The sequence below is a fragment of the Mauremys mutica genome, chromosome 12 (assembly GCF_020497125.1).
Source record: "Mauremys mutica isolate MM-2020 ecotype Southern chromosome 12, ASM2049712v1, whole genome shotgun sequence".
NCBI lineage: Eukaryota > Metazoa > Chordata > Testudines > Geoemydidae > Mauremys > Mauremys mutica.
The window spans coordinates 65108458-65134948 of NC_059083.1; the positions used below are offsets into that span (position 1 = coordinate 65108458).

The 26491-nt window shown below is 51.1% G+C and overlaps 1 protein-coding gene across 4 annotated transcripts in view; it reads left to right on the forward strand.

The window, feature by feature from the left end:
• SEPTIN9 (septin 9) overlaps positions 1 to 26491 on the forward strand; it is a 260626-nt gene that overhangs the window by 96655 nt on the left and 137480 nt on the right. Inside the window, exon 1 of one of the 4 annotated variants that reach the window (XM_044983496.1) lies at positions 16504 to 16722. The exons of the other annotated variants lie outside the window; for them this stretch is intronic. Within the exon in view, the coding sequence (XP_044839431.1) occupies positions 16668 to 16722 (55 nt within the window). The 5' untranslated portion in view covers positions 16504 to 16667. Of the gene's footprint in view, positions 1 to 16503; positions 16723 to 26491 lie in introns of those variants that run through there. 4 annotated transcript variants of the gene reach the window in all.

A 26491-nucleotide genomic window follows, 5' to 3' on the forward strand; every position in this document is an offset into this window, starting at 1 on the left:
CCACAGCAAGACATGTGGAACCGAGATGTTAGACAGCTACAAAAAGGGGGTTTGATTTAGGGGGTGATGGATGGAGCCGCTTCCTGTCCAAAGAGCGCTGGTGGCTAGAGCAGCTTACGACAGCACATTGCAGAAGCAAAGCCAAAAGCTGTTTTCAAACCCATGGCTTACCCCATTCCAAGCCTTTTTCCCTCCCGCCCCCATACGCACCCATACAAGCCAGGCCACTTCTTACTAAGGGCCATCCTCTGCTTTGGTGTCTTTGGCTCTTATCTGGTTCCAAAGCCCTCAGAGTCACCCCATCTCTCTGGTTTCACTCCGAGGGGTTAGAACCTGGCTAGCGGGTTGCATGGAATGTCAACTTAGCATTTTCCACTTCCTGTTGTGGGGCTGTAAATCTTGCTTCATCTCCTATCCTCCATCACTTCCCGAATCTCCTGCCTGGCTCAGTGCTCTGCCTCCCTCCATCCCACATGCCCCAGGCACCACCATCCTCCATCGCTTCCCGAATCTCCTGCCTGGCTCAGTGCTCTGCCTCCCTCCCTCTCATATGCCCCATGCGCCGCCATCCTCCATCGCTTCCCGAATCTCCCGCCTGGCTCAGTGCTCTGCCTCCCTCCATCTCATATGCCCCATGCGCCGCCATCCTCCATCGCTTCCCGAATCTCCTGCCTGGCTCAGTGCTCTGCCTCCCTCCATCTCACATGCCCCAGGCGCCACCATCCTCCATCGCTTCCCGAATCTCCTGCCTGGCTCAGTGCTCTGCCTCCCTCCATCTCACATGCCCCAGGCGCCGCCATCCTCCATCGCTTCCCGAATCTCCCACCTGGCTCAGTGCCCCGCCTCCCTCCATCTCATATGCCCCATGCGCCACCATCCTCCATCGCTTCCCGAATCTCCTGCCTGGCTCAGTGCTCTGCCTCCCTCCCTCTCATATGCCCCATGCGCCGCCATCCTCCATCGCTTCCCGAATCTCCCGCCTGACTCAGTGCTCTGCCTCCCTCCATCTCATATGCCCCATGCGCCGCCATCCTCCATCGCTTCCCGAATCTCCCGCCTGGCTCAGTGCTCTGCCTCCCTCCATCTCACATGCCCCAGGCGCCACCATCCTCCATCGCTTCCCGAATCTCCTGCCTGGCTCAGTGCTCTGCCTCCCTCCATCTCACATGCCCCAGGCGCCGCCATCCTCCATCGCTTCCCGAATCTCCCACCTGGCTCAGTGCCCCGCCTCCCTCCATCTCATATGCCCCATGCGCCACCATCCTCCATCGCTTCCCAAATCTCCTGCCTGGCTCAGTGCTCTGCCTCCCTCCCTCTCATATGCCCCATGCGCCGCCATCCTCCATCGCTTCCCGAATCTCCTGCCTGGCTCAGTGCTCTGCCTCCCTCCATCTCATATGCCCCATGCGCCACCATCCTCCATCGCTTCCCGAATCTCCTGCCTGGCTCAGTGCTCTGCCTCCCTCCATCTCACATGCCCCAGGCGCCGCCATCCTCCATCGCTTCCCGAATCCCCCACATAGCTCAGGGATCTGCCTCCCTCCATCTCAAATGCTCTATACTCTTCCCTTCCCCGCTGCAGGGGAAATGCTGCAATGGACCTTCTGGTTCCTGGGTACCACTTCACCCCCACCCCCGCCAGTCATCTCACAGCACACGAACCTTTATTAGGATCCCCTCTGCATTATGGGAGCCAGCTTCCACAGCCCCTCGCTCTTGCATGTGCAGAAAGCTGCTCGTGCCAGTGGAAGAGCTTCCGCGAGCAGAAAACCAGAACAGTCGGAACTGGTGGCAGCCAAGCCCTTAGCACAACTATGCGGAAGTCTTGGGTTTGATTCTCTCTCGGTACCACCCTGCCCCCGTTTGGTGGGGGCTGCGAGTGCTGAAATGGGAGTCTCTGAGTGAGAAGAATTTGTTCTCAACAGGAAAGAGTAGCCTAAGCTGTAGAGCAGGTGGTGTGGTGGATCGGTCTGTGTGTGTGTGGATTGGGGGTGGGGGAGTCCCCTGAAGACTGGGACAGGGCTGCCGGGGGCCTCCAAGGAAAATCACCTCGGACCATGGACATTATACTCCTGTGGCACTGCGCAGAGTCGGCCAGTTGTATAAATATTACCCTAGGCGCGTGATGCACTTCACAAGCCAGTCAAAAGCAAAGATCACTGCCCTGTGACCTGACAATCCGGGGAGACGTGCAGCCAGCTTCACTCTTGGTGTCCCTACTCTTCCCTGGGTCTCGTCATCTCTGACGTCCCGTGGAGGGGCTACTCGGAGTCAGAGCTGGATAGCAACACCTCGGCATGCGCGGGGTTTGGCCCTGCTCCACTGGCCATGCAGAGTGGATTACTGCCTTACTGCTGCCTGGGGAGCCCGTTAGCTGAGAAGTATGGAACCAGCCCATTAGTATAATGCGGTCTGGCTAGCACGTGCTTCTCAGTTCCGCTCCCTTTATAAACGGTGCCTGTCTCCTTTACCACAGAAGGCTGGAAGAGTGGGCACATCTGGGAGGTTTGCTTGGACATAGCTTCACGTCTACATGCATGCGGGACTCAACTCCCTACAACCTTTTCTGTTTGGCGGGAGGAAGGGTGAGCCAGTGGTTAGGGCTCTAACCTGGGACTCAGGGGACCCTGCAGACAGGTCCCAAGTCACCATGCTAGACTCAGGGCCGGCTCTAGGTTTTTTGCCACCCCAAGCAAAACAATCTGCCCCCCACCCCAGCCCTGGGCTCTTGGAGCCTGCCCAGCCCAGCCACAAGGTGTGGGCGCTGCTCCCACACGGCGCGAACCGCAGCAGCCCCAGGGCGCCCTATGCACATGACGCGCTGCTGCTGCCAGGGCCGGCTCTGGGCTTTTGCCATCCGAAGCAAAAAAAAAAAAGAAATGGCTGGAATGCTGCCCCTGAAAATGTGCAGCCCCAAGCACGTGCTTGGTTTGCTGGTGCCCAGAGCCGGCCCTGGCTAGACTACAGTCCCAGGCCACAGGGAACATGCTTTCTCCTGAGTATAGTTTTTCCTTCTCCAGATCATCAAGTATTCTCCTTCCCCCTGTGGGTCCCCTCCATTGACCATTGGCTGGCCTGCTAAATGGTCTGTATTTTTGCCTAGATGGGCACAATGTGTCATGCCCACCCAAGCAAAAATACAGTAGAACTTCAAAGGTAGGAACACCTCCAGAATGGAGGTTGTTTGTAACTCTGAAATGTTGGTAACTCTGAACAAAACGTTCTGGTCGTTCTTGCAAAAGTTTACAACCGAACATTGACTTAATACAGCTTTGAAATTTTACTATGCAGAAGAAAAATGCTGCTTTTAACCATCTTCATTTAAATGAAGCAAGCACAGGAACAGTTTATTTCTCTTGTCAAAACTTTTTTTAACTTTCCCTTTATTTTATTAGTAGTTTACATTTAACACAGCACTGTACTGTGTTTGCTTTTTGTTGTTGCTGCCTGATTGCGTACTTCCAGTTCCAGATGAGGTGTGTGGTTGACAGATCAGTTCATAACCCTGGTGTTGGTAACTCTGAGATCCTATTGTACAAGCCATTTATCTAGGGTGACCAGATGTGTCCCATTTTTAAAGGGATAGTCCCGTTTTTTGGGACTTTTTCTTATATAGGGGCCTATTACCCCCACTCCCTGTCTTGTTTTTTTCACAGTTGCTATCTGGTAACCCTACATTTATCAGACATGCCCCATGGCTTCCTGCACCCGCAGCATCATGGACCACTTGCCTTTGTCCACATCCAGTATCAGTGAACACCAGCTTCTGACTGATAGACTCTTTGACAGATGTTACTTGTGCAGCGGCTGGAGCGAGGACACTCATAACAAGAAGTGTGCAGGGCGAAGGCTGGCTTTCACCATTGGCTGAGTGCCAGAAGGAAGTTGACGCTCCAATGCCACAGACATTGGCTGCACCAGAGAGCAAAGATTCAAGAGGCTGCAAGGGAGAGGAAATAGTCTAGCTCCTCTTGCTTAGCGTGGGTGCGGAAGTTCTGTGCTGACAAGGCTTCCAAGACTCACTTTCCTTCGAGGGGGGATGGGCGTAGGTGTACAAGTGCAGAGCAGAGGTGTTGGAGGGATTGGCCGGCCTGTGTGGATTGCTGGGATCCTGCCTATCTAGGTACTTATCACCGCACTCCTAATGATGCACGCACCGTGGTTCGGTGCTAGTTTGGACTGGAGGCGGAGCAAAGTTCAGTGGTTGCCAGGAATCTCCCTCATGCTGCAGGATTTTAAACAGCTGAAGGGCACTCAGCAGCTGCTTGTGCACTTTGTGAGGCAGGTGTGCCCAGTTGCAGGTGAAAGACATTTGCAGATGAACTAGTGGGGTAATGTGGTGTTAACCAGAGGGCATGAATGAACCGACAGGCTGCACACTCTGACGGGCAGGTAAAGAGGCTGTATTACGACGGGCATTTGGTTCTTACTGATACCGGTCCCTACCAGGAGTGGCGGATGTTGATGGTCTGGCACCACCGTGAAGAGTTATACACAGCACCATATGTAACAGTTTCCCACACTAACCCTGTTCCTTTTGCTTATCTGGCCTCACACTGTTTTGCAGAGGGGAAGTACAGTCTAGTGATTAAAATACAGGACTGAAAATCAGGAGACTTGATTTCTGATTCGGCTCTACTGAGCAGCCTGGAGCAAGTCACTCGATTATGGGTATTTATATTGCAGCAGGGCCTAAGAGCCCACGTCCAGGACCTCATTGTGCTAGGTGCTGTACAAACACAGAACAAACCCTCCCTGCACCTCATTTCCCCAATCTGCTTAAGGAGGATCAGACTGTTTCTCAGCAAGGCGCTAGGAGGTTTGCTTCATGAGTGTTTGAAAAGGCCTTGGAGATCTTGGGTGGGAGGGTGCCTGCAGGAGAGGAAAGATTGATTTATTTTTCTCTTCCTTTCACTTTTTTCCCCCTACTCTTGCTTTTTTTACTTTCTTACTAAGGTAAAGCTAGTAAGCTACCATGATAGTACCCTGCCTTGTAACTTTATTCTGTCTGCCTCTTGCAGAGGAAGCTGGGTGGGTACATAACTGAGGAATTGTTCTTATCGGCTCTTTGGATGTTTTTTTCTAAAAAAAATCTTTAAGGAAAAGCGGTTGAGGAGACACCATCGCTCTCAGGGCCTGCTCCACCCAATTGCACTCCCATTGACTCAAGCTTTGGATCAGGCAGCCTGCAGTTTGTGTCTAAGATCTTCATGGTCCCGACAGATGCCATGTGGGGCTTGGAACATCACTGGAGCCTCTGCAGGGTGGGGAGAAGCCAAGGTGTATGTAGCAGGAACCACTGGAAACAGCCTCATGGCAAAGCAGTAGGGAGCCATAAAAGAGGAAACTCTCCAGCCATTTGCTGGCGTATTTATGACTGGAAAAGTTCTGGGTTGAAAAGGTCACAAGCACACTGCTGAAGGAGCTGCCGGGGCAGCATCTCTACAGGCTGACTCCTCGGCTGGTTTGTGTGCTGCTCTCTGGAATGACATACCCAGCTGGATAGGAAAAGAGCATTGCACTACCGCCTAGCAGCCTGGTGTAACTTGAGAAGGAGCGCAGAGGGAAGGGTGGGCGACAGACAGGCAGAGAGAGGAAAGACTAGGCTGTGTATGTGGGAGGAGAGATAGGGGCCAGGGTTGTTGTGTAAGCCGGAGTAGCCAAGGGTAATCTCTGCAGCACCTCAGCATGGATAGCCGTCTTCTTCCTACATCACCTCCTTATCCTGAAGGAAGGAGCTCGGAAGCTCTGAGCTAGAGACCAGCTGCAAAGCAGAGGGAGAAACATCTGGCAGCAAAGCATGGGTGTTACACTGGCTCATTTCTTCCTCCGAGCCCTCTCTAATTAGGGGCTGCCGGGAAGTTTTCAGTAACCAAAGTGGCCTGCTTCTCTGGGGACCAGGGTCCCAAACTAACGTTCCCCCCCACCCCATTGTCCTTTCCCTCCAGGAGCAGAGAGACATGCACAATATCTCCTGCTGGGAATGTGAGGACATCTCCTCTGCTCAAGATAACGGCCCAGCCACTTCTGACAGAGTCAGATGCCTCTGACAGCTGCATGGGAAGGCTTTGCGAGGGGCGACGTGTGTGTGTGTGTGTGTGTGTGTGTGTGTGTGTGTGTGTGTGTGTGTGTGTGTGTGTGTGTGTGTGTGTGTGTGTGTGAGAGAGAGAGAGAGAGAGAGAGAGAGAGTTAAACTCCTCAGGGGCCAAGGAAGGGTTCGGACCTCTGGGTTCAAGTGTCCTGGTCCTGCTGAGTTTTGCACCTGTGTGTTGTAATGTAGGATAGCCCCTATGTTATTTCTATGCACACAGCACGATGCATTGTCAGCTAGTTCCCCTTGTTGGAGAGCACACTTGGCCTTTGTTGTGAAAAGTCACCCTCCAATAAGGCTGCACGTTAAACGGAACTTTTATAACGAGCGCTGAGCTGAAAATAAACAAGATGGAGGAGAGTTTCAGACTGACCTTATTCTACCTTTGGGTAGATAGAATCCTAACTGGTATTTCCACTCCCCCTTCCATTCAAGGATCTCAAAGCACTTAAGTCTCCCAACCTACCCCCCAAGAGGCATGGCAATGGTATCCTTAGCCTATTTCCCCCCTCCCTAAGCCAGTAGCCTAGCGGTGCAGGTCTCTCTTGGGCTAAGGGAGGCAGCGAACATGCTGTGTCATCACTGCCGCGTTGGCTCTGCTGGAGTGTCCGTGTTCTGGCAAAGCTGGGGAGATCAGCATGTCCCTCAGCACAGGCTTCGGACAGTGTTTTTGTTTCCCAGCTCCTCGATGCACACAATAGCCGGAATTGACGGCTCCACGTGAAATGCTTCCAGCTGGGCTCTGACACCGATGCCATGAGTGACTCATGTGTTTGCAGCATGAGGTCCGTGTGGTCAATAGCAAACTCATTAAGTGCACACGGGTCGCTCTGTGTAAATGGACAAATTGCTCATTCAGGTCAATAAGGCTCTGAGTGCTGCTGGGAGCGTCGCCTGGGGAGGGGGGGCGCTTCGTGTCCGTGTCAGCAGCAGAGTTCCTGTATGGAGCCCACTGGGCTGTAGGCCACTCTTCCTGCCCCCTGGCATGCTACTGCTGACCCCCATGTGTTCTATGATAGTCTGTAAAACTGGGCCCATGTGCTCCCCGCATCTTCCGTGTCACATATGCTCAGGTTGCTGGCACAAACAAGGTTTCTGTTGCCAGAGACAGTGTAGCTGCAGCAGGGCAAGCTCTTGTTAAACAGAACTGACAGCTCAGGGTCCAATCCTGCAGTCCTGAGATGGGAAAACTGCCATTCAGGTCAAAAAGAGTTTTGCCTGCGTATGGATAGCAAGACCGAGACTCAAGTCTGAATTCCAGACGCCAGTCTCATTTATACCATGTAAATCCAGTGTAAATCCTGCTGAAGCGAATAGGTTTAGGGTCAGATTCTCATCTCAATTACACCAGTGTAAATCCAGAGCGACTCCATTGAAATCAAGGGAGTTATTCCAAGTTGCACAAGAGGAGGATTTGGGCCTTGGCATATTGTTGGCAGGATCAGGTGTGCATGTATGTACACATGGAAGAGAAAAGGCACAGCTTGATTCTCTGACTAAGTGAGCAAATTTGATCTGGAAACACTGATGGAAAATAAATATCATTGTTATAGAGTCACTCTTCTTGCTGTAACTGTATTTTAGTAGCACATGTTTTGTTTCAGGCTAAATTCATTCCTGGGTCTTGAGTTTCAAAGGAGATCAGGGTCAGGTTTTGAAATGCTCAGCACCCACAGCCAGGGCCAGGCTTTCCAAAAAGCTCAGCTCCATGTAGATACCTGAATAAGGATCAGATTTTCGGAAGAGCTCCCCACCCAGATGCAGCTGATGTGCTGACCCCATTTGAAAATCTCTGCCACGAACACACTCTCCCTCAGTTTCCCCACCTGTAAAAGGGAGATCACAGGAGGCTTCTTCCTAGGGGTGTTGTGAGCCGAAACTTTGTGGCGGAAACCTGAGCACATAGATGCATGGACAATGGCCAGTTTTGTAGTCACTTCACTGACCGTAGCGGCATTTAAAGCCCAGTTAGAAAGGAAGCCCAGCCCAATTTAATGACACTCCTTCCTTCCTTCTCTAGGAAGTTGCAAACTTTTCCTTCCCTGTTCCCTAAGCAGCTGGCTTAAGATTCCATGGGATGATGTGTGTGTTTGCATTCACTGCACTGGATTTGGTAGGGATCCTAGTTCTGGCTAGGGGCTGGAATGGGCAGGAAAGCTTTCCTGTGTGCTGGCTCTATCTTCCAGAGTTCATTGGTGAGGGAGAGCAGCTAAGGAGCAGTGAAGTCACCTGGGCTCCTCATGCCTCTGCCCCCTGACAGTTAAAAATCCCCCTCTCTCCTTGGTTTTCCACTTCACTCCACTGTTCTGACCAAAGCAGACAGGATGGATCGGGCAGCATTGCTCCTGCATCAGCCATAGGGGGAGCTATAGAGCGTTCTGAGCCCCAGCCTTCTCCCTGCAGGGCAGAGGCTGGTGTGTTCTTCCTATGGAAATTGAATTGTCTCGTTAGCACTGACCCCCAACTTGGTAAGGCAACTCCCATCTTTTCATGTACTGTGTAAATACCTGCTACTGTATTTTCCACTCTGTGCATCTGATGAAGTGGGTTTTAGCCCAGGAAAGCTTATGCTCAAATAAATTTGTTAGTCTCTAAGGCCTGGTCTACACTAAGGGGGGGGGGTCGAACTAAGGTACGCAAGTTCGTATTCGCGTAGCTGAACTCGAAGTACCCTAGTTCAAACTACTCACCCGTCCAGACGCCGCGGGATCGAAGTCCGTGGCTCCAAGGTCGACTCCGCCACCGCCGTTTGCGGTGGTGGAGTTCCGGAGTCGACCGGAGCGCGTGGGGAGTTCGAATTATCGCGTCTTGATTAGACGCGATAGTTCGAACTCCGAGAAGTCGAACTCTCCACGTCGACCCGCGCAGTAAGTATAGACCTACCCTAAGATGCCACAAGGACTCCTCGTTGTTTTTGCTGATACAGACTAACATGGCTACCTCTCTGAATCCTATGGAATGGGAGCCCTGGCCTGGAAAGCTGTTGAGGGCTGATTCATCATGGAACAGCTGCAGATTCAGCTCAGCAGGGGAGGCGTCTGACTGCCCGATGTGAACGGCGGGTCCCCTCAAAGGGTTCCATTTTCTAATTAGAGCCAGGGGAGGAAAAAGAGGGAGATGCGGATTAATTATCTGCTACGGTTTGCTGGATAATTTTAAAAACATGCCTCCAGGATTCATTTAGCCACAATGACTCAGGCCATCCACTGAACTGAGCCTGGCATTCGAGGTGGGAGCAGACTGTGAGAGCGATAAGGGGGAACTCCGAAGGGTTTAGAGAAGGGAGCGTACTCTCAGTGTGACGTGTCACTCCTCCCTGCCCCTGTTTTATAATACAGCTGTCTGGGCAGTCCTCTGCCATGCCATGGTCCCTGGCATCTCCTCCCCATCCCTGTGCAGCTGCAGGATCTGGAGCACAGGAATTGTCCAGCCTGCATGACACCAGAGATCTATCTAGCCCCATATCCAATTAATGACACTGGCCAGTACTAACTGCTTCTGAGGAAGAAGATTGCCATGGGATTTGGAAAACTCCGCCTCCAGCATGAGCGAGGATGCACACAATTGACTGGGGAAATTGGAGATATGTTGGGGCCCAGCTCAGAGTCAGATGGGCCCCTGAATTCAGAGGAACCAGGGGGGAAAGTTTGCTGTGTAGGAAGGTTGCTGGCCAGCCAACTGATGATATTGCAACTGAGATTTTCTTTATATTGGTCTTAATGTAGCTGGCTTGGTCAGTGGGATGCCTTGCCAAACTGGAAAGTTTCCAGTTTATCAGGAAATCCAGTTATCCTTGTAAAGTATGTAGATTATAATACAATTTACAGGTAGCATCTGTAACTATAGCATGGCAGGGCTAGAGAGCCAGTGAAGACTAAGTCTGGGGGAGAATGACTGATCACAAAAAGAACTGGCTGATTTAAGTGGTCAGATTTGATTGGTTGCTTTTTAAGAGAAGAGCTGGGAGTCATAGGCCAGGGAGAAAAGACAGGTCTGGAGAAAGCATTTGAAGAGAGCCTGAGGCACCCAGTTCATGACAGTAGGGACAGCATGAGCAAAGGACTTCTACTATGGAGAACGAGGCTCAGAGCTGCTGCTTTGTCCCAGATATTAAGGGATAAATTCATGGAGGTTAAGTCCATTAATGGCTATTAGCCAGGATGGGTAAGGAATGGTGTCCCTAGCCTCTGTTTGTCAGAGGGTGGAGATGGATGGCAGGAAAGAGATCACTTGATCATTACCTATTAGGTTCAGTCCCTCTGGGGCACCTGGCATTGGCCACTGTCGGTAGACAGGATACTGGGCTGGATGAACCTTTGCTCTGACCCAGTATGGCCGTTCTTATGTTTTTATGTTATGCTGGATTATACTAGTTTTAACTCGGCTCCTTTATTTTGCTTCTGGGGCTTGTGAAACATCATAATGCAGGAACATTGCAAGTGACACAAAGCTTGGTGGAATGGTAAATAATGCTGAAGACAGGGCCGTCATATAGAGCAATCTGGATTGCCTGGTAAACTGGGCCCATCCAAACAAAATGTGTTTTAATGCAGTCAACGACAAAGTCATACTCTTAGGAACAAGGAATAGAGGCCATATCTATAGAATGGGGCAAAAAAGGGCTAGTGCAAACCTTGGATGTATAAATAGGAGAGTAGTAAGTAGGAGGAGGGAGTTGATATTACCACAGAAAAACGGCCATATGGGGTCAGAGCAATGATCCATCTAGCCCAGTATCCTGTCTTCCAGCTGTGGCCAGTGCCAGGTGTTTCAGAGGGAATGAACAGAACAGATAATCATCAAGTGATCCATCCCCTGTCATCCACTCCCAACTTCTGGCGCTCAGAGGCTTAGGGACACCTAGAGTATGGGGTTGCATCCCTGACCATCTTAGCTAATAGCCATTGATGGGCCTATCCTCCATGAATTTATCTAATTCTTTTTTGAACCCTGTTATAATTTTGGCCATCACAACATCTGCTCCAGATATGGTGTGCATGAGAATGATACTGGCTTCTTTTTGGAAGATGCTTTAGCCAAATACAAGTTATTGGGCTCAATACAGGGGTAACTGAGTGTCATTTAATGGCCTGTGCTATACAGGTCAGACTAGGTCAGTGACTCTCAAACTTTTTAACTGGTGACCTCTTTTCACATAGGAAGCCTCTGAGTGAGACTCCCCCTTATAAATTAAAAACACTTTTTATATATTTAACACCATTATAAATGCTGGAGGCAAAGCGGGGTTTGGGGTGGAGGCTGACAGCTCGCGACCCCCCATGTAATAACCTCGTGACCCCCTGAGGGGTCCCAACCCCCAGTTTGAGAACCCCTTCTGGTCTTAAATTCCACAAATATATGAAGTGCCATAATGGATCAGACCCAAGGTCCATCCAGTCCAGAATTCTGACTCTGCCAGTTGTCAGTAAGAGGTGCTTCAGAAGAAGGTGCACTGGGGGAGAGGCAGTGATGGGATAAACTGCCCCAGGGAAAGCTGTCTCCTAACCCCGGCCAGCTAGCATTTGGATTTTGCTAAGGCATGAGCATTTACCTCCCTTCTAAAACTCCTGTTAGTTTTATAATATTTACTATTGTAAATCTGGATATTCTTGTTATCCATAAACATGAGTATCCAATCCTTTTTGCTCATCCCTAGCATTTTATTTATTTATTTTGCTATTTGCTATCCTGGTAGTTGATTTCAATGAGGGATTGCATATCGAGGTTAGCACCTCAGTCTCTTCATTTCCAAATTCCATCACAGCTCTAGATGCCCTCATCTGGGCCTAGTGATCTGTTGACAGCACCTCATCTTTATTACCAGCAAAGATTAGATGTGGGGTACCCATCTCCTCAATATCTTCTGTGGTGCAGACTGATGCAAAGCAACCGCATAGCTGAGATTATGTTAAGATAGCTGAGTTTGCCCATTAGACAAAGTCACCCTTCCCATCAATCCTAGCAGACCAGGTAGATTTGGGAGACCACAGGAATAAATCTGACATTCAAGGAGTTTAGGGGCAGATTGGAAACTAGGAAGAGATGAGGACAGCTGTATGGAGGAAGAGAGGAGGTATCAAGTCTGCTAAGAATCTACAGCTCTATATCTTAACCCAACAAAAGCAAAACCATTCCAAATGAAAGCCACCTCTTCCTTCTCCAGTCCTCTCATTGTGCCCAGTTGTTACAGCCCATCTGGTATATAATTCACTCACTGTTCTCACACCCCTGTGCTAGTGATAGCAGCAGCCTTAGCTCAGATGTTGGTCACTTTCCTCACAGATTAAATCAAACCCACACAAGCATTATCAGTTAGGGTTTTATTCAATGTTTATGGGAATGTCTATGCTGCAATTAGACACCTGTGGCTGGCCCATGCCAGCTGACTCGGGCTTGAGCTAAGGGGCTGTTTAATTGCAGTGGAGACATTCCAGCTGGGGCCTGGGCTCTAGGACCCTGCAGTGAGGGAGGGACCCTAACATCTACACTGCAATTAAACAGCCCTTTAGCCCAAGTCAGCGGGCACGGGCCAGCTGCTGCAGTCTAATTGCAGTGTAGGCATACCCCAAGTCTGAGTAGGCTGCATGCCATGTTAGCTTTTCTAATATTCCTTTTCTGTGCACCACTCAGTGTGCTATTAATAGAACAGATGGCATTTAGCAGCCTTATATAAAAAGTAATTCTCTAAGGGAATGGAAGGGAAAAAAAGGAATCATCTGGAAAGCAACAAGTTGCAATGTGGCCATACAAACCTCTCCCCCTGGCCCAGGTTGTGCAGTGTGAGGCAGTGGAAATTTTCCCATTTCCTCCACAATAGGTATCATTTTACCAAATAAACAGAGAGAAAGGGTTTTGATTTCCTGCTGATGACTTCATTTCCCCTATCTCTGTATTTATGGAATCTCCCTGTGCCTATCTCTGTTCTGGAAGCTGTTTCCCTCTGTATCACAAGAGGTGTATTTCCCAGAGAAGCTATGAGTCCAGGCTCTGGCTCTGTTGTCACTGAGATAACTGGCATTAAAAATGTACCGAACTAGCAGGTTTTTCCACTAGCTAGTTCACTCCCTATTCCCTGACCCCTTCCCCATCTCAAAAACACAGATTTCATCACAGCACAACACTATTGCCTGGGTGACGTATTTCGGAGGGTAACATCAGACTCCAGACAACGGACCGAGCTCACTGAGGGTCTCAGCAGTCTCCTCTCACACTGAATTCAGTGGGAGTGAGAGCACTGTATGGTTCACAGGCACTATTCAGCCCCTCGGAGGGCCATGGGTTGTTTTCCTTCCGTATTTTTTTTCTTTCTTTGCTTGCTCACTTTATTTTTTATTTGTATTCCAGCCCCACCCCCATCATGACAATTCACCAGAGGCTTATGCCCATTAGCAGTGCTCATCTCAATCTAACTCAGGTTATACAGCTCCCAATACTGGGAGAATTCTCCATCAGTCTTAGCAAGGCAACATTTCTCTACCAATGGTTTTCAACCTGGATCCATGGTCTGCAGACAATGTCTAAGATTTCCAAAGGGGTCCGCACCTCCATATGACATCTTTTAGGAGTCTGCATATGAAACAAAGGTTGAAAACCACTGTCTTATACTAGCCAATTGTAAATCTCCGACTCTGTGTTTGGGCTTTTTTTGTCCACTTAAAATGGATTGTGGATATAACCTCTGCACTTTAGCACCATACAAGAAGGAAGCACAAGCTTCCTTTCAAAATTGGTGCCAAGGCCACTGGTACAGGTCAGCAGCGTTGGATTCTGTATAATGTAACAATAGTTTCCTTTCCCCAAAGACTCAGTGTAGATCTGCAAATGGCAAGGGCCCACTAAGGATGTGAGATTAGCATCACAAGAAAGGCAATTCGAGCTGTAAACCCATGTGAGCTCATGCCATTGTCTAGCGCACTTGGAATGTATAACTGGGCTAATTTAACGTGGACTTCCAAAGAAAGTTGCACTCACGTATTTTTGAGCAATCTCACGTTATCACTGCAATAAGCATCTACATTATTTTTAAACCTGTGATGGCAAGGAGGCAAAGTGCGAACCTCTCTGAACTGTTTGTGGTTTACCAGTTCCGTGTAAAGAATTCAAGACACGAGCATTATTCTTTTTAAAGGGAGGCTGTAATGTCTGACAAGCTGTTTGTAGCTTAAAATACCGTATTGCTGTTTTAAAGGGTGCATTAGTCAGCTTGTTTAAACAATCATGGTTTTCTTTTTTTTAAGAAAGTCCTTCCATGTAACTTCAGATTATTAAAACTGGGTAAAAAACAAATCACCTTTTCTGCTGCTGCTTTCATATGGCTTAAAAACAGCAGTGTTAAATACCCAATCTAGACGGGCGATCCATTTGTTTGGTTCATGTGGTCTGCCCTGTTACATGCTAGGGCACAACCAATGTCATCAAATCGGCAACTGAACATCACTCAATGAAGTCCTGGATTGAACAGCAGTGGAAATAAGCTGTGCTTTTCACCCTTTACTCATTTGCCTTTTGGATTTCCCGTAGCTGTAGACAGCTTTGGGCCAGTCCGTTTTGCTTTTGGGTTCCCATGTGCTAGGACAAGTCTCTTCGGTGTTTGGGGGGAAAAAGTCATTAAAAATTTAAAAATAAAATAAATCTGCAGATGCGCCCCTATTGCAGCAATGGAGGGTTATACCCAGCCTGCTCCTTTTCACATTGCTTCCCTCATGGCCTAGCAGAAAAAGAGTTACATTGGGTCTGTTTTATGCTACTTTTCCTGCTACTGTCTCTGAACAAATTCAGTGGGTTAGGGTAGCACAGTCAAAACAATTCTGGGGGAATCATTGGTTGGGACAATGACAAGACAGAGGGCCAGATTCTGCCACCCCTACTCAGATGCTACGGGGTGAAGAGCTCAGTGTAAGACTCTACCTAGAATGGAACAGAACGTGCTAAGTAGTAGCCTTCTCTGGGGTTACATATACGGTTATACCCAGTCTGAGTAAAGGTTGTAGTATCTAAGTCACAGCTGGAAGGAGAAAGCAGAAGGGGAGGGGCAACATTCAGATGGGGCGAGATGCACAATCCGAGAAGAGGGGAGACAGAGAGTGACAAAACGGAGTCATACTCTGGCCCTGGAGCCCGGGTGCAGCTTCTATCAGTCTGAAACCACCCAGTTGCGGAAGAGACAGTCCCCAGGGAGATGCAGCATGATGATGTCTAACTGCTCTGTAGCAATCTCTGATCAGCTGCAGGAACATGCACTGATGCTATAGTGATGGGCATAGTCTAACCAGTTAGAGTGAGTGGATCATAAGGGTCTCTCCTACAGAAAGGCCGTTACTGGCACAGCAGGTGACGCTGTTGGAGGAGGGAGTACAAGGGAGAACTGGGGAGGTAAAGCAAAGGAAGAAGGTCCTGTGTAATCCAAAGAAGGTTGGAAAGCATGAGGCCTTGTCTATGAACGATAAAGTTGCACTGGTTTAACTCACTGAATTGGTACAGTCATAGAATCATAGAATCTCAGGGTTGGAAGGGACCTCAGGAGGTCATCTAGCCCAACCCCCTGCTCAAAGCAGGACCAAACCCAACTAAATCAACTAAATCATCCCAGTCCTTAAGGCCCACTCTACACCCATTGCTTGCCCTGACTGAACTCATTCTCTGGTGGCTAGGGTTTTCTACCATCCTCCCCCAGCGTGGTTGCGGCTAAGCTGGTTATAGCAGGGTAGCTTATTCCCCTGAACTTAACTGATGTAAGAGTATCCGCATAAGGGAATCGCACCGGTTTAACTACAGGCGGTTAAATCAGTGTCTAAACCCATTTTAGTTACTGGTGCGAGTAGCTCAAACCTGAAACAAAGAGGGACGGAGAGGAGTAGAGGCGGAAGTGGTGGGGAGAAGTGTGGAAATACAGGGAGGCTGGGAGAAATGAAGAGGGGGGTATAGAAGCAGTGGGGACAGCCTGTGTCAGTACTGGCACAGCGAATGAGGGTCCCCCCCTCCGGAAAGGGGCTGCAGGGTGGCCTGTTCCCTGTCCATAGTGGCAGAAGGTGATTTCTCCCGGTGGCTGGGAGTGCGTGAGGGGCGCCCCCAATTGTAGCAGCCTCACCCCAGCTCTACCCAGATGAGCTCCGGGGTCCCCGCTAGCCCGCCCCAGCCGGCTCGCCTCGCACAGCGTGTGGGCCAACACCGGCACGACTCGCTTGCACTTTCTCCCGCTCTGTTTTTGCCCCTCTCCAAAGGGCCGGAGGGCGGCGGGGCGGCTGCCTGCCCCCGATCCCCGAGCCGGGAGGCAGGTTTGACGGGCGTGCCGAGCAGCCAGTGCGAGGAGGGGAGGCTGGGCTGCGCTCGCACGGGCTGGGGCTGTGCCCTGGGTGTGTGAGAGCGAGCGGGGAGGGCTCCTTGCCTCTGCCCTTCCTCCATTCATTCAGCCCGAGCCTGCGAGCGGGAGGGGGGCCCAGAGGGGCTCCGGCGAGCTCAGCGGCGAACCCAGCTGCGGGGCCGGCCCGGGGCTCGGCAGGAGTTTGGCCGCCGCGCAGCCACCCCCGGCCGGGGGCTTTATTTGGGGAGGGGGTGGTGGTGGGGGCCGCGCGCCGCGATGTCAGACCCGGCGGTGAACGCGCACTTGGAGGGCATCATCTCCGACTTCGAAGGTAGGAGCTTGCGCCGCGGGGCAGCGCCCGAGCCCTGCCGGGGGGTCCCCCTCAGCGCTGGGGGGATACTGCGGTCTCCCCCCGCCCCCCCCCCGGTGCGCAGGGGGAGAAGCAGCCGCAGGAGGCAGCGCCTGGGTTGAGGCTGGATTGGGGGGATCCGCCGGGACGTGGGGAGGGGGGAGTCGCTGGCTCCTGGGCTGGGGGAGCGCACGGGCCCGCTTGCGCGCTGGTTAGTTTCCAAGTGGGCGCTTCGGCCGGGACGCTCCGGGCTGGGCTGGGCTGGGGCTGCCCTGGCAGCGGGTCCCCTTTCTCCTCTTGGGGGCGGCGGGGGGTGGCGCAGGGCAGGGGGTCGCTAGCTCCGGTGAGTGGCAGGCGGAGTCCCCGGGAGGGTCTCAGGGCTGCAGCTGCCTGGGGGGCTCTGTGCGCCCGAAGGCCTCAGCAGAGGCCGGGCTCTCAAGGGGGCAGGGCAACAGCTGGCAACTAACCCCCCCCCCCCGGTCTTTGAGTCTCCTTCGCCGTTGTGCCTGCTCGGGCCGGGCTTGCCACCCCTCCAAGCTCCAGCCATCTGCGGACGGGGTGAATCCAAGAGCCAGCGTCGCCTCCCTCCCTCCAACCTCCTGTTGAGTTGTGTCTGGGGCAGCCTCCTTGGCAGTGCAGGGAGTGGGGCCCTTCTGTTCCTGGGTCCTTGTGGGAGGGGGATTATTGGCAGCTCCTCCCCCTCCCCCCAGCCAGAAAGAGACCTGGAAATATTTGCTATTCCAGCAGCATCTGTGCTCAGCAAAACTTGAGTTCCTGGCCCTGGGTTCTCCTATAGGGCAGCGAAGCGAATCCACAGGCAGATGAGTCCGGGATTGCTAGGCACTCTTTGTCTGTGGGGCAGTGACCGTTAGGGCCCTGTCCCCAGCACCTACCAGCACCAGGCAGGCTGAATCCGGTGTGGCCATGGGATCTGTGGGTTTGGCGCTCATCCAGCGGTGTGTAAAGGGTTAGCTTCCAGTTCGCTCCTCCAATGTGGCAGAGTTGAGGACTGAGCCCAGGTCTTTGGGTCCCAGGGCCAGGCCAACGTCATACGTCTTCTCTTCTGGGAAATGTTGCAGGCTGTGCTTTCAGGGTGTGAAAAGAGCTTTTCACTTCTGCATGGGGAACAAGGGGGTTGCCATCGCCTGGAAACAGCTGCATTGAGTCACTATCACTGGCCACAGCTGGAGACTGGCCCTCTTACGTGGTGCGGGAGAGAAGGGGACAGACTGGATAGGGTTTGACCTCTTCTTCAGCAAAGTGAGAAGCAATTGGCTCTGCTTGTTGACTTGTCCGGGCTTCTGCAGGTAGGGCTGGGGAGGCTGGAAAAATGGAGGTGTCTGAACCTGGCCAGCTGCCATCTCACATCCTCTGGCAGCTTTTTGGGGAGTTCAGAGATGATTGTTCTCAGTTTGAGTGTATGGGGTTTTTGGTTCAGCTCAGTGCTGCACTCTGTTGTTATCTGCTAAGGGAAGATCCTCGGGCTGGATTTTTCCTGTCTTTTCTTACTGTTTATGTAGCTTTTTAGTCTGAAGTGCATGCCTGACATAATAGAGAAGGCTGTGAATCTCCAAGCACACGCAGGGCTTGCCCTTGGCTTCTCTTGAATGCCAGCACAGCTTGGAGTTAGCTGTGAGATGGCCATAGCTAGAGCTGCCGGAGTAAGCTTCTTTTGTGAACTGGGTTAGAATTTCTACTGCCTGTTACGGCATCATGTCTTTGTGGCCGCCTGAGCTTCTGGAGAGCATACGAGAGAGGAGGAGTATCTCGCCCTCGGACCCTTGTGGAGCGTTGAAGGGTTTTGAGGGATGCCTTTGAACTGAGGGCTCTGGGCATGTGCCCAATGTGCTGACTTTTCAGGAGAGCACAAAGAACTAACCTAGTCAAGTCTGGACTCTTGCCAGAAAGGCATGTAGGCCAGAGACAGGCCATGACAGGACAAAGGGACTAATCTGGAATGGGCCTGGAGAATACAGGTGTGATTTTAAGATCAGGGGGATTGTTCTTCCTAAAAATGGTGCGAGTACTCGAAAAGCAACATTTTTCCTCCAGAAGCACTGGGACTTAAGAGCCAGCCACGGTCCAAATAAACTGAGCTTCGCACAGTGGGCTGTAGAAAACCAAGAAATAGTAGAGCCCTAGAGCAGGGGTGGGTCATGGCTTTGGATTTGTCTGTCTAGATACTTCTGGGGCCTCTGTAGCCATAGTTTCACAGCACTTCACAGACCCTCATGAATTCAGTCTTGTATCCCCTGCAGCGAAGCAGGGACATATCTTCATTCCCATGTTGTAGTGGAGGAAACTGAGGCACAGCATGTCTTGCTGCAGGTCACATACAGCTGGGAATTGAACCCTGAGTCCTAGTTCAGTGCTTCAACCACAAGACCATCTTTCCCCTCCTGTGAAAATCAGGGGCACGTCCTCCCCAGTGTGGCCACCCCCCGCCACAATCTTTTACCCTGCAGGACTCCAGTCTCTGCAGCAGCACGCTGGGAGGGGTGGGTGGGTGTGTGAGAGAGAGGGGGAAATACAATCTCATAACAAAGTAAGTGCTAGTGGAAGTTTGGAGTGAGCGAAGCTGCCCGACTGCTCAATCAGTTTTCCACTCTTTGTTGCATCTAGTGCGCGTATAACTGCCCTTCAGGGACTTGCACTCACATCCCTGCTGAAGTACGCTCAGGCTCTGATGTAATTACAGTCGTCCCCTTTCACCCACCCCAACTGCCTTTAAATCTGTCCGCAGCCTGAAGTAATCCTCCACTCGGAGAACAAACTGAAGATGGTAAAGGCCCTGCAATGAGCCTGAAGGCTGTTAGCTGCAGAACGTGAATGTTCCCCCCAGACAAGGAGCTGCCCCCCAAGTGGGAGAATTTTCATGCCAGTGTGGGTGTTCCCAAAACAGCAGCCCCTGTCTGTGTAGTGAGAAGCCGAGAGAAAGCTGTGGATGCATCTGGCCAAGAGTCCTGGCATTGCCCCGATCTGGGATCCAGGTTCATGGTTCACAGCTTAATTAGCTGTCACGACTCTGCGGCGGCATCCCAAGCAGAGACCCTGGTAGTGCCAGTTCCAGTTATTCTCTTAACCCCATCGACAGTGAGCCTAGTGTTTGATTTCTGGGCGGGCATCTCATAAGTGCCCAGGGCCAAAAGTGAAAGATCTGGCTAAAAAATCACAAGTGACACAGACCCCAGGTCCTCTGGGAGCTGGATCCCTCTTTGTTCTTGCAAACTGCAGGCCTGTCGGCCCTGCAAAAAATGTTCCCTTTGGCCATCCCTGTCTGGTTCCCCTCCTAGTGTCTCTCGCTGGCTGACACTTTACCTAAAACTACAGAGTAGCAGAAGGGAGCGAAGTGCTGCTTGGCATGAGGGGATGCTATTCCTTCCTCTCTTCCTTCGCCCCGGTGCAAGTGTAACCCTCTGGTCGGGAGTGTTCTGGGCATGTCCACAGGGGATAGGCGTTGTTACAGCCCCCAGCCTGGGCGCTTTAGCTCAAGCCGTAGCAGCTCATGCTTTTATCTCGGGAGGTGGCTGTCACTCAAACATGAGTCCCTGCTCAGGGGGTGGGGATGCCCTGGCGCAGTGCAGGTTTGCGCCTGGGAGCCTTGCCACGTCTCATGAGCCAGCGTGGTGGGGTTGCAGTGCCGCTGCTGCGGGGCGTGGGCATCCTTTCACAAAGCACGTCTTCAGGAGGAGGGAAGCGAGTTGTTGCAGTGCCGTTTGATGAGCACCAGCATCCAAACCAGAGCATCAGCTAGAGTGGGGAAACCCCCATCCCCTGTGATGAGGTTGGGGGAAAAGTGGCTCTGCCATGCTCCTGTGAGCAGTGCCCCAGGTGGTGGGGAGGAAACGATCTGATTTGAACTGGGCGGTTGCACGGCCATCTATAAGCATTGGTTGGGTTAACAGGTATGGCGTGGGATACTTTAATAGCCGGTATGTGATTGGCAGAGACTCTGTCTCTTTTAATAAGCAGAGAAATATTTTCTCCCCCCCTTCCCCACATTGTTTGGAGTCTGGTTTGCCAAGACTTGTGCAGGGCCAGCACAGTCACACTCCTGAGTTCAGAGGTTTTGGCAGGTCCTCTGAAGAGTTCCTCCTCTCACAGTGAGCTCCGACCTGCACTGTGCCAGTACCCCCCAGCCTCACCCCTGTCAGATAGCTCCATCATCATCATAGATTGCCCAGCACTAGCACAAAACTAAACAACCCCCCCCAGGCCCAGCCAGCTCCACAGTGCCCCCAGGGGCCTGCACTGCAGCTAGCTCAGCTTTCAGTAATGTGAAATAAATACATATGTGCAGTATGGTATGGAGACACTCTTCCAGCATTTGAACTGCATAGCATGACTATGTGCTGCTTGCTTGCTTTTCAGTATGGGGATCAACCTGAATCTGTCCTAATGTCAGGTTACACTATAGAACCCATCCCTGGAGTATCCAACTGCTGACTGTGGGGAGAAGTGTGGGGGGGTTCTCACCAGTGTTAAGAATTACATTTGCAGCTACTCAAGGTGGGTTAGTTCAGGGCACTAGTAATGTAATAATACTTTGCATGTATACGGGGCCTCTCAAAACACTGAGCAAACATTATCTGCTGAAGTAATGTCCCTTATTGAGAGAGAGAGAAAAGAGGTCTATTTGTGAAGTACAGCCATCTCTAGGGTGGAATACAGCTGTTGTTGAATGACACATGAACAAAGGTGTGTCTTCACTAGAAGTTCATGGAGTTGAGTTAGCGGACATGCTGTTGAGTACAACTTACCTTTCTCCACTCTTGCCATCAGTTGTGGTCAGCATCAGCTCCAAACATGGGATTTCCTAACGAACACGTGACCCAAATGGCAGCAAATGGGGAATGAGGCCACAATCACTTGAAACTGCAGGGTAATGTAAGGAAGCAGACTGCAATTACCAGAGTTAGCATCTGATCAGGACGCTAGGACTAGCACCTTTGCTCCAGCAAAAAATGCAAAATATGTTCCAGTTGTCACCAGTGGTTAGATCCTTGGTTTTACAATCCATCCCAAAGACTTCATCTCCAGCAACACAGTGACACCATGCTGGGACATCGGATCGGCACCGACTCACCGGGATGAGTGTTGCTTACTGACTCACCCGCTTCTTCTTGTACCTGAGTGGGCCTTGGAAGTCTCCCATCCTAGCCTAGTCCTGCAGAGCTCGTGAAATCTGACGGAATCAGAGCGCAAAAGTAGTGTGGCTTTGGGCTGCCAACGTACTAGAGTGGCTTCTTGTGTAGTTTGCTACTTGGCAGAGAAGAGCTCTTTTTATTAAAAAAGAAAACAACCAATCAGAATGTGTAACTCACAAAAGTAATAGCTTTTACAATCCAATGCAACAGAGCTGGCTAGAAGCAGGCATTACGTGGGAAGGTAATTTAGAACAGCTGACAATGCACCTCGATTCGAACTGGCAGCACTTTCTTCTTTTGCAGTCCTGCCCCCAGCTCTGCCAGTGCAGCTCTATCCTGCCCTACATCCCCCCGCTGATATTCCAGTCATGGCCTTCACTTGAGCAAAGTCCACCAATTGTAACCGACCTCTGTGGTGGTTTCCTTGGTCAGTGGGAGCTAAAAAAAAAAAAAAAAAAGGCTGCCAGGTCATGTTGACAAAGGACCCAAGTAGAAATGGATCCCAGGGCTCATCCAGCCCAACTTCTTCCCTAAATCCAGTTCAGCAAGTGTCTGGAATCTCATAGGGACACATGGCTGGAGTATGCATGCTAAGCCACTTGGTGCACACATTCTTCCTGCATGCGGGAAGCAGCTGCTGCTTGAATGCTGCAGATGCTGAATATCAGCCATGATGCTAATATTAGAGAGCAGTATGCCAAAGGGATGGCTGTGGGGTTATGTGGAGAATGTGACTTGAACTCAGTATGATGGTGCAAAGCTGGGGGAGAGGAAGTGCACAAGATCTTCATAACATTTCATTTGGGTCCAAACTGACTGACTCAATCAAGAGCATGGGCTGGATGCCATGTGCATTTGGGCCCATGGGATGGGCTCTGATCCATCTGGGATCACGATGCATGGAGTGAGCCCTACTAAGGGCTTGTCTACACTTACCGGAGGAGCCACACTGTCACGATCGATGCATCGGTGGTTGACTTAGCAGGTCTAGTGAAGATCTGCTGAATTGACCCGCAATTACTCTCCTGTTGACTCCTGTACTCCACCTGATCGAGAAGAGTCAGGGGAGTTGATGGGAGAGCGTCTCCCATTGACATTGTGTAGCGTGGCCCCCACAGTAAGTAGATCTAAGCTATGTCGATTTGAGTTACGCTATTCATGTAACTCAAATTGCATAGCTAAGATCGACTTTTCCCTTTAGTGTGGACAAGACCTAACTAAAGTCCCTACATACTGAAGCAGTTCCATTATTCCAGCTTCTTTTGCACACGTTCAGCGAAGTAGATGCTAGAAAATCTTTCAAGGTGCATCTCAGAGCATCTACAAATCTTGGGTGGGAGGCTTGGCAAGTAGGTATCCCTGCCCCCAATCTTTTGATTTCCTAGAGTATCCAACAAATCAGATTGAGATGGGCCCCTTCTTGCACTCCTGACGCCGTACACGTGTGCCCGACACTAACAAATACCTCTTCCCCAGCTGTTTGAGGAAGCTTAATGCTCAAATTGACCAGTTAGATTTTATATAATCCTCAAATGAGACCTCTGCGGGTTGTCTCTGTCTTCCACCTTCCCCTTGACAGTCTTCTTGAATCCAAGGCAAAAAGATGGTGTAAAGTGGAAGCGTTTCCCCCAAAACGGGGAAGTGAAGTGGCTGTTTGAGAGGAGGGAAGAGAAGGTGGCTCGTGGAATGCCTGATGTTTTGGCACAACTGAGCTGGTCAGTAAGAATGGAAGAAATCACATACCTGCTTAGTTTTTGGATTTTTTCCTTTGTCCTGCCAATATTTTTCTTTGGGACCAAAATGCATCAAACTGGAGGAGGTGAAGAGGTGAGTTGTGGGGCATCTGCTTGTCTTGATTTCATTAATTTTGTAGTGAGATGGGTGGGGAGATGAATCTGGATCACTGGTTCCTCCAGCCCAATGTCCTGTCTTCTGATAGTGGCCAGTGCCAGGTACTTCAGAGGGAATGAACAGAACAGGCAATTGTCGAGTGATCCGTCCTGTTGTCCATTCCCATCTTATGGCAGTCAGAGGCTAGGGTCACCCAGAGCATGGGGTTGAATCCCTGACCATGTTGGCCAATAGGTCCATCAATGGCTATTTTCCACGAACTCAGCTAATACTTTTTTGAGCCCTGTTACAGTTTTGGCCTTCACAACTTCCCCTGGCAATGAATTCCACAGGCTGGCTGTGCGTTGTGTGAAGAAGTGCTTCCTTTTGTTTGTTTAAAACCTGCTGCCTATTAATTTCATTGGGTGACCCCTAGTTCTTGTGTTGTATAAAGGAGTAAATAACACTTCCTTACTCACTTTCTCCCCAACATTCATGGCTTTATAGACCTCTTGCCATATCCCCCTCTTAGCTGTCTCTTTTCCAAGATGAAAAGTCCCAATCTTTTTAATCTCTCCTCATATGGAAGCTGTTCCATACCCTTACTCATTTTTGTTACCCTTCTATGTACCTTTCCCTATTCTAATATATCTTTTTTGAGTTGGGGTGACCAGATTTGCATGCGGTATTCGAAATGTGGGCGTACATGGTTAGAATGTTCCTAAGAACAGCCTTTCTCATCAGATTTCCAGCACTGTCTGCCTCTAATTAGGCCAGAATTACTACAGAAACCATCTGTCATGGTACTTCAGCAGTTCTGCTTTCAGCTGGCATCAAGGGCAGCAGAGGTATCTGTGAGGGCCGGGAGGGCACCTTTCTGCATCTCACAAGAGCCTCTGCTCAGGTTTGTTTGAGTTTTGGGTACGGGTCTCATGGCTTTTCTTCTCTGTTGAGGTTGGTTTGCCAATCTCTAGTCTCCGACGGATGTGGAAACAGCTGGTCACTACAGTAGCCTGTGGACTTCAGCCTCTAGTAATAGTCATAGCAGCTGGGGTGGCACAGGTGACTAATAGTCCTGGGCATGCAGGTTGCTGGAATTTTCCCGTTTGTAAAGTTAATTCACTTGGAATAAGTAAGTTGGGGGAGGGGAGGAGGAGAGGAAAGAAGAGGATTTCTGTGCCTGTGGGAGCTAGACTCCGGTGACAGCCCTGGCCTTGTCCCTAGTTAGGAAGTGGTATCGTCCAAGGGTCTCTGGTTGTGGCAGCCTATGCAGTGAGGAGCGTGGCTGCTTCCCTGGGGCCTACAGCCATCTACATACACCACAAAGCACGGATTGTTCTGTGGCACCCTGCTAGGCCCCGGAGCTTCCAGTGCTGCAGACATGGCGAAATCCCAGCACCTTTGGGTGAGTTCAGCAATGGCAGAACTCTAAGAACGGCTTTGCACTAGCTCAGAGGAAGTGGGGGTGGGGGGTGAGGGGGAGGCTTATGGCTGCACATCCTGGCCCAGAATGTGCAGGTGCTTGGGCAATGCAAATGGGCCGAGGCCAGAAGTGAGGAGTATCTTCGGAGCCCACACTGTGAGTGCTCCCTGCCTTCTGAGGTCCCTGCAGCCCCCCATTTGGAGTCCCCCCCAAGGGCCTGGTATGCTGCCCTCTGAAGTCTGCTCTTCCATTTTATTCTCTGCGCTTTGCCCCTAGGTGGCTTATTTGACCTCCAAACCCTCTTGTGGGTAGAGTGCGGTGGAAGCAGCTTGTTTTGTCTTGTCCCAGGCTAGGAACCGCTGCTCCTTTCAGCCTGGCAAGTGTCAGCAAAACCGCAGCTGTTAAAGGGATGTGAAGCCTGGCCTGGCTGTGTCATCTGGGCTCTGCTTTCCTGCTTCCCTTTATTTATTCTCTGGTTCCCCCTCTGCCCTGCTGTAGGGTACATGGCCCATTTTCGTGGGAGTGGGACCAAGGGCAGCAGCAGCGGCCAAATGCTGGGTTCGGGACATACTGTAAATTCAGAGACAATAATGGAGACATCAGATTCCAGCATCACTCCAAATATTTACATTACTAGCTCTACTATGTAAATGAGGAGACAGGGCGCTTGCAGCTGGCCCAGCCCTACAGCTCTCAGCTGTGCTCCCCACCCCCCTCTTCCTGCAGGAGCAAACCCCAAACAGCACTTTCTCCACTGTTGGAAAGATGAGGATCGAGGGGGCAAGGTGGGGACGGGTAATGGGCTGTGGAGCCTTTTGCTTCCGAGTTCAGATTGAGCCCAGTCTCTTGGCAGTTGGGTGACGTAAAAAGAGTGGATGGGCCCGTGTCCCGTTCGCAGTGGAAGCGCATTCATATTGCTGATAGTGGGGACAGTGTTGGTAGAGAGGCCTAGGCCTGGCTAGTTTTGTCCCTGAGCTGCTGTGTCTCATCCTTCCGCTCAGTGCTGGGGCACACTGCTGCACTGCGTGTCTGCCACCTTTCCTTTCGCAGTCGCTGCATCCCATTAGCCCCACTGCCTCCGCCACGTCTCCGTCCCCGAGCAGATGCTGGCAGAGTTTAGGGTCTGGTTGCTCCGTGGTTGTCTTTCACCAGCGCGCTCTAGCACTCCCTTTTTCCTTCCTTTGAACGTGAAGGACAGCCCTGAGGAAGAGGAAAGGGACCTTGGGCGAGGAAGAGGTTTATTGTTATCCCTGACGTGGTCCGAAAAGCTGCCCCTGGATTAATGACAGCTCTCAGTACTTTGCAGCTGTGACTCAGGCTTTCGCTGGGATTGCTTTTCCAAAGTTCTTGG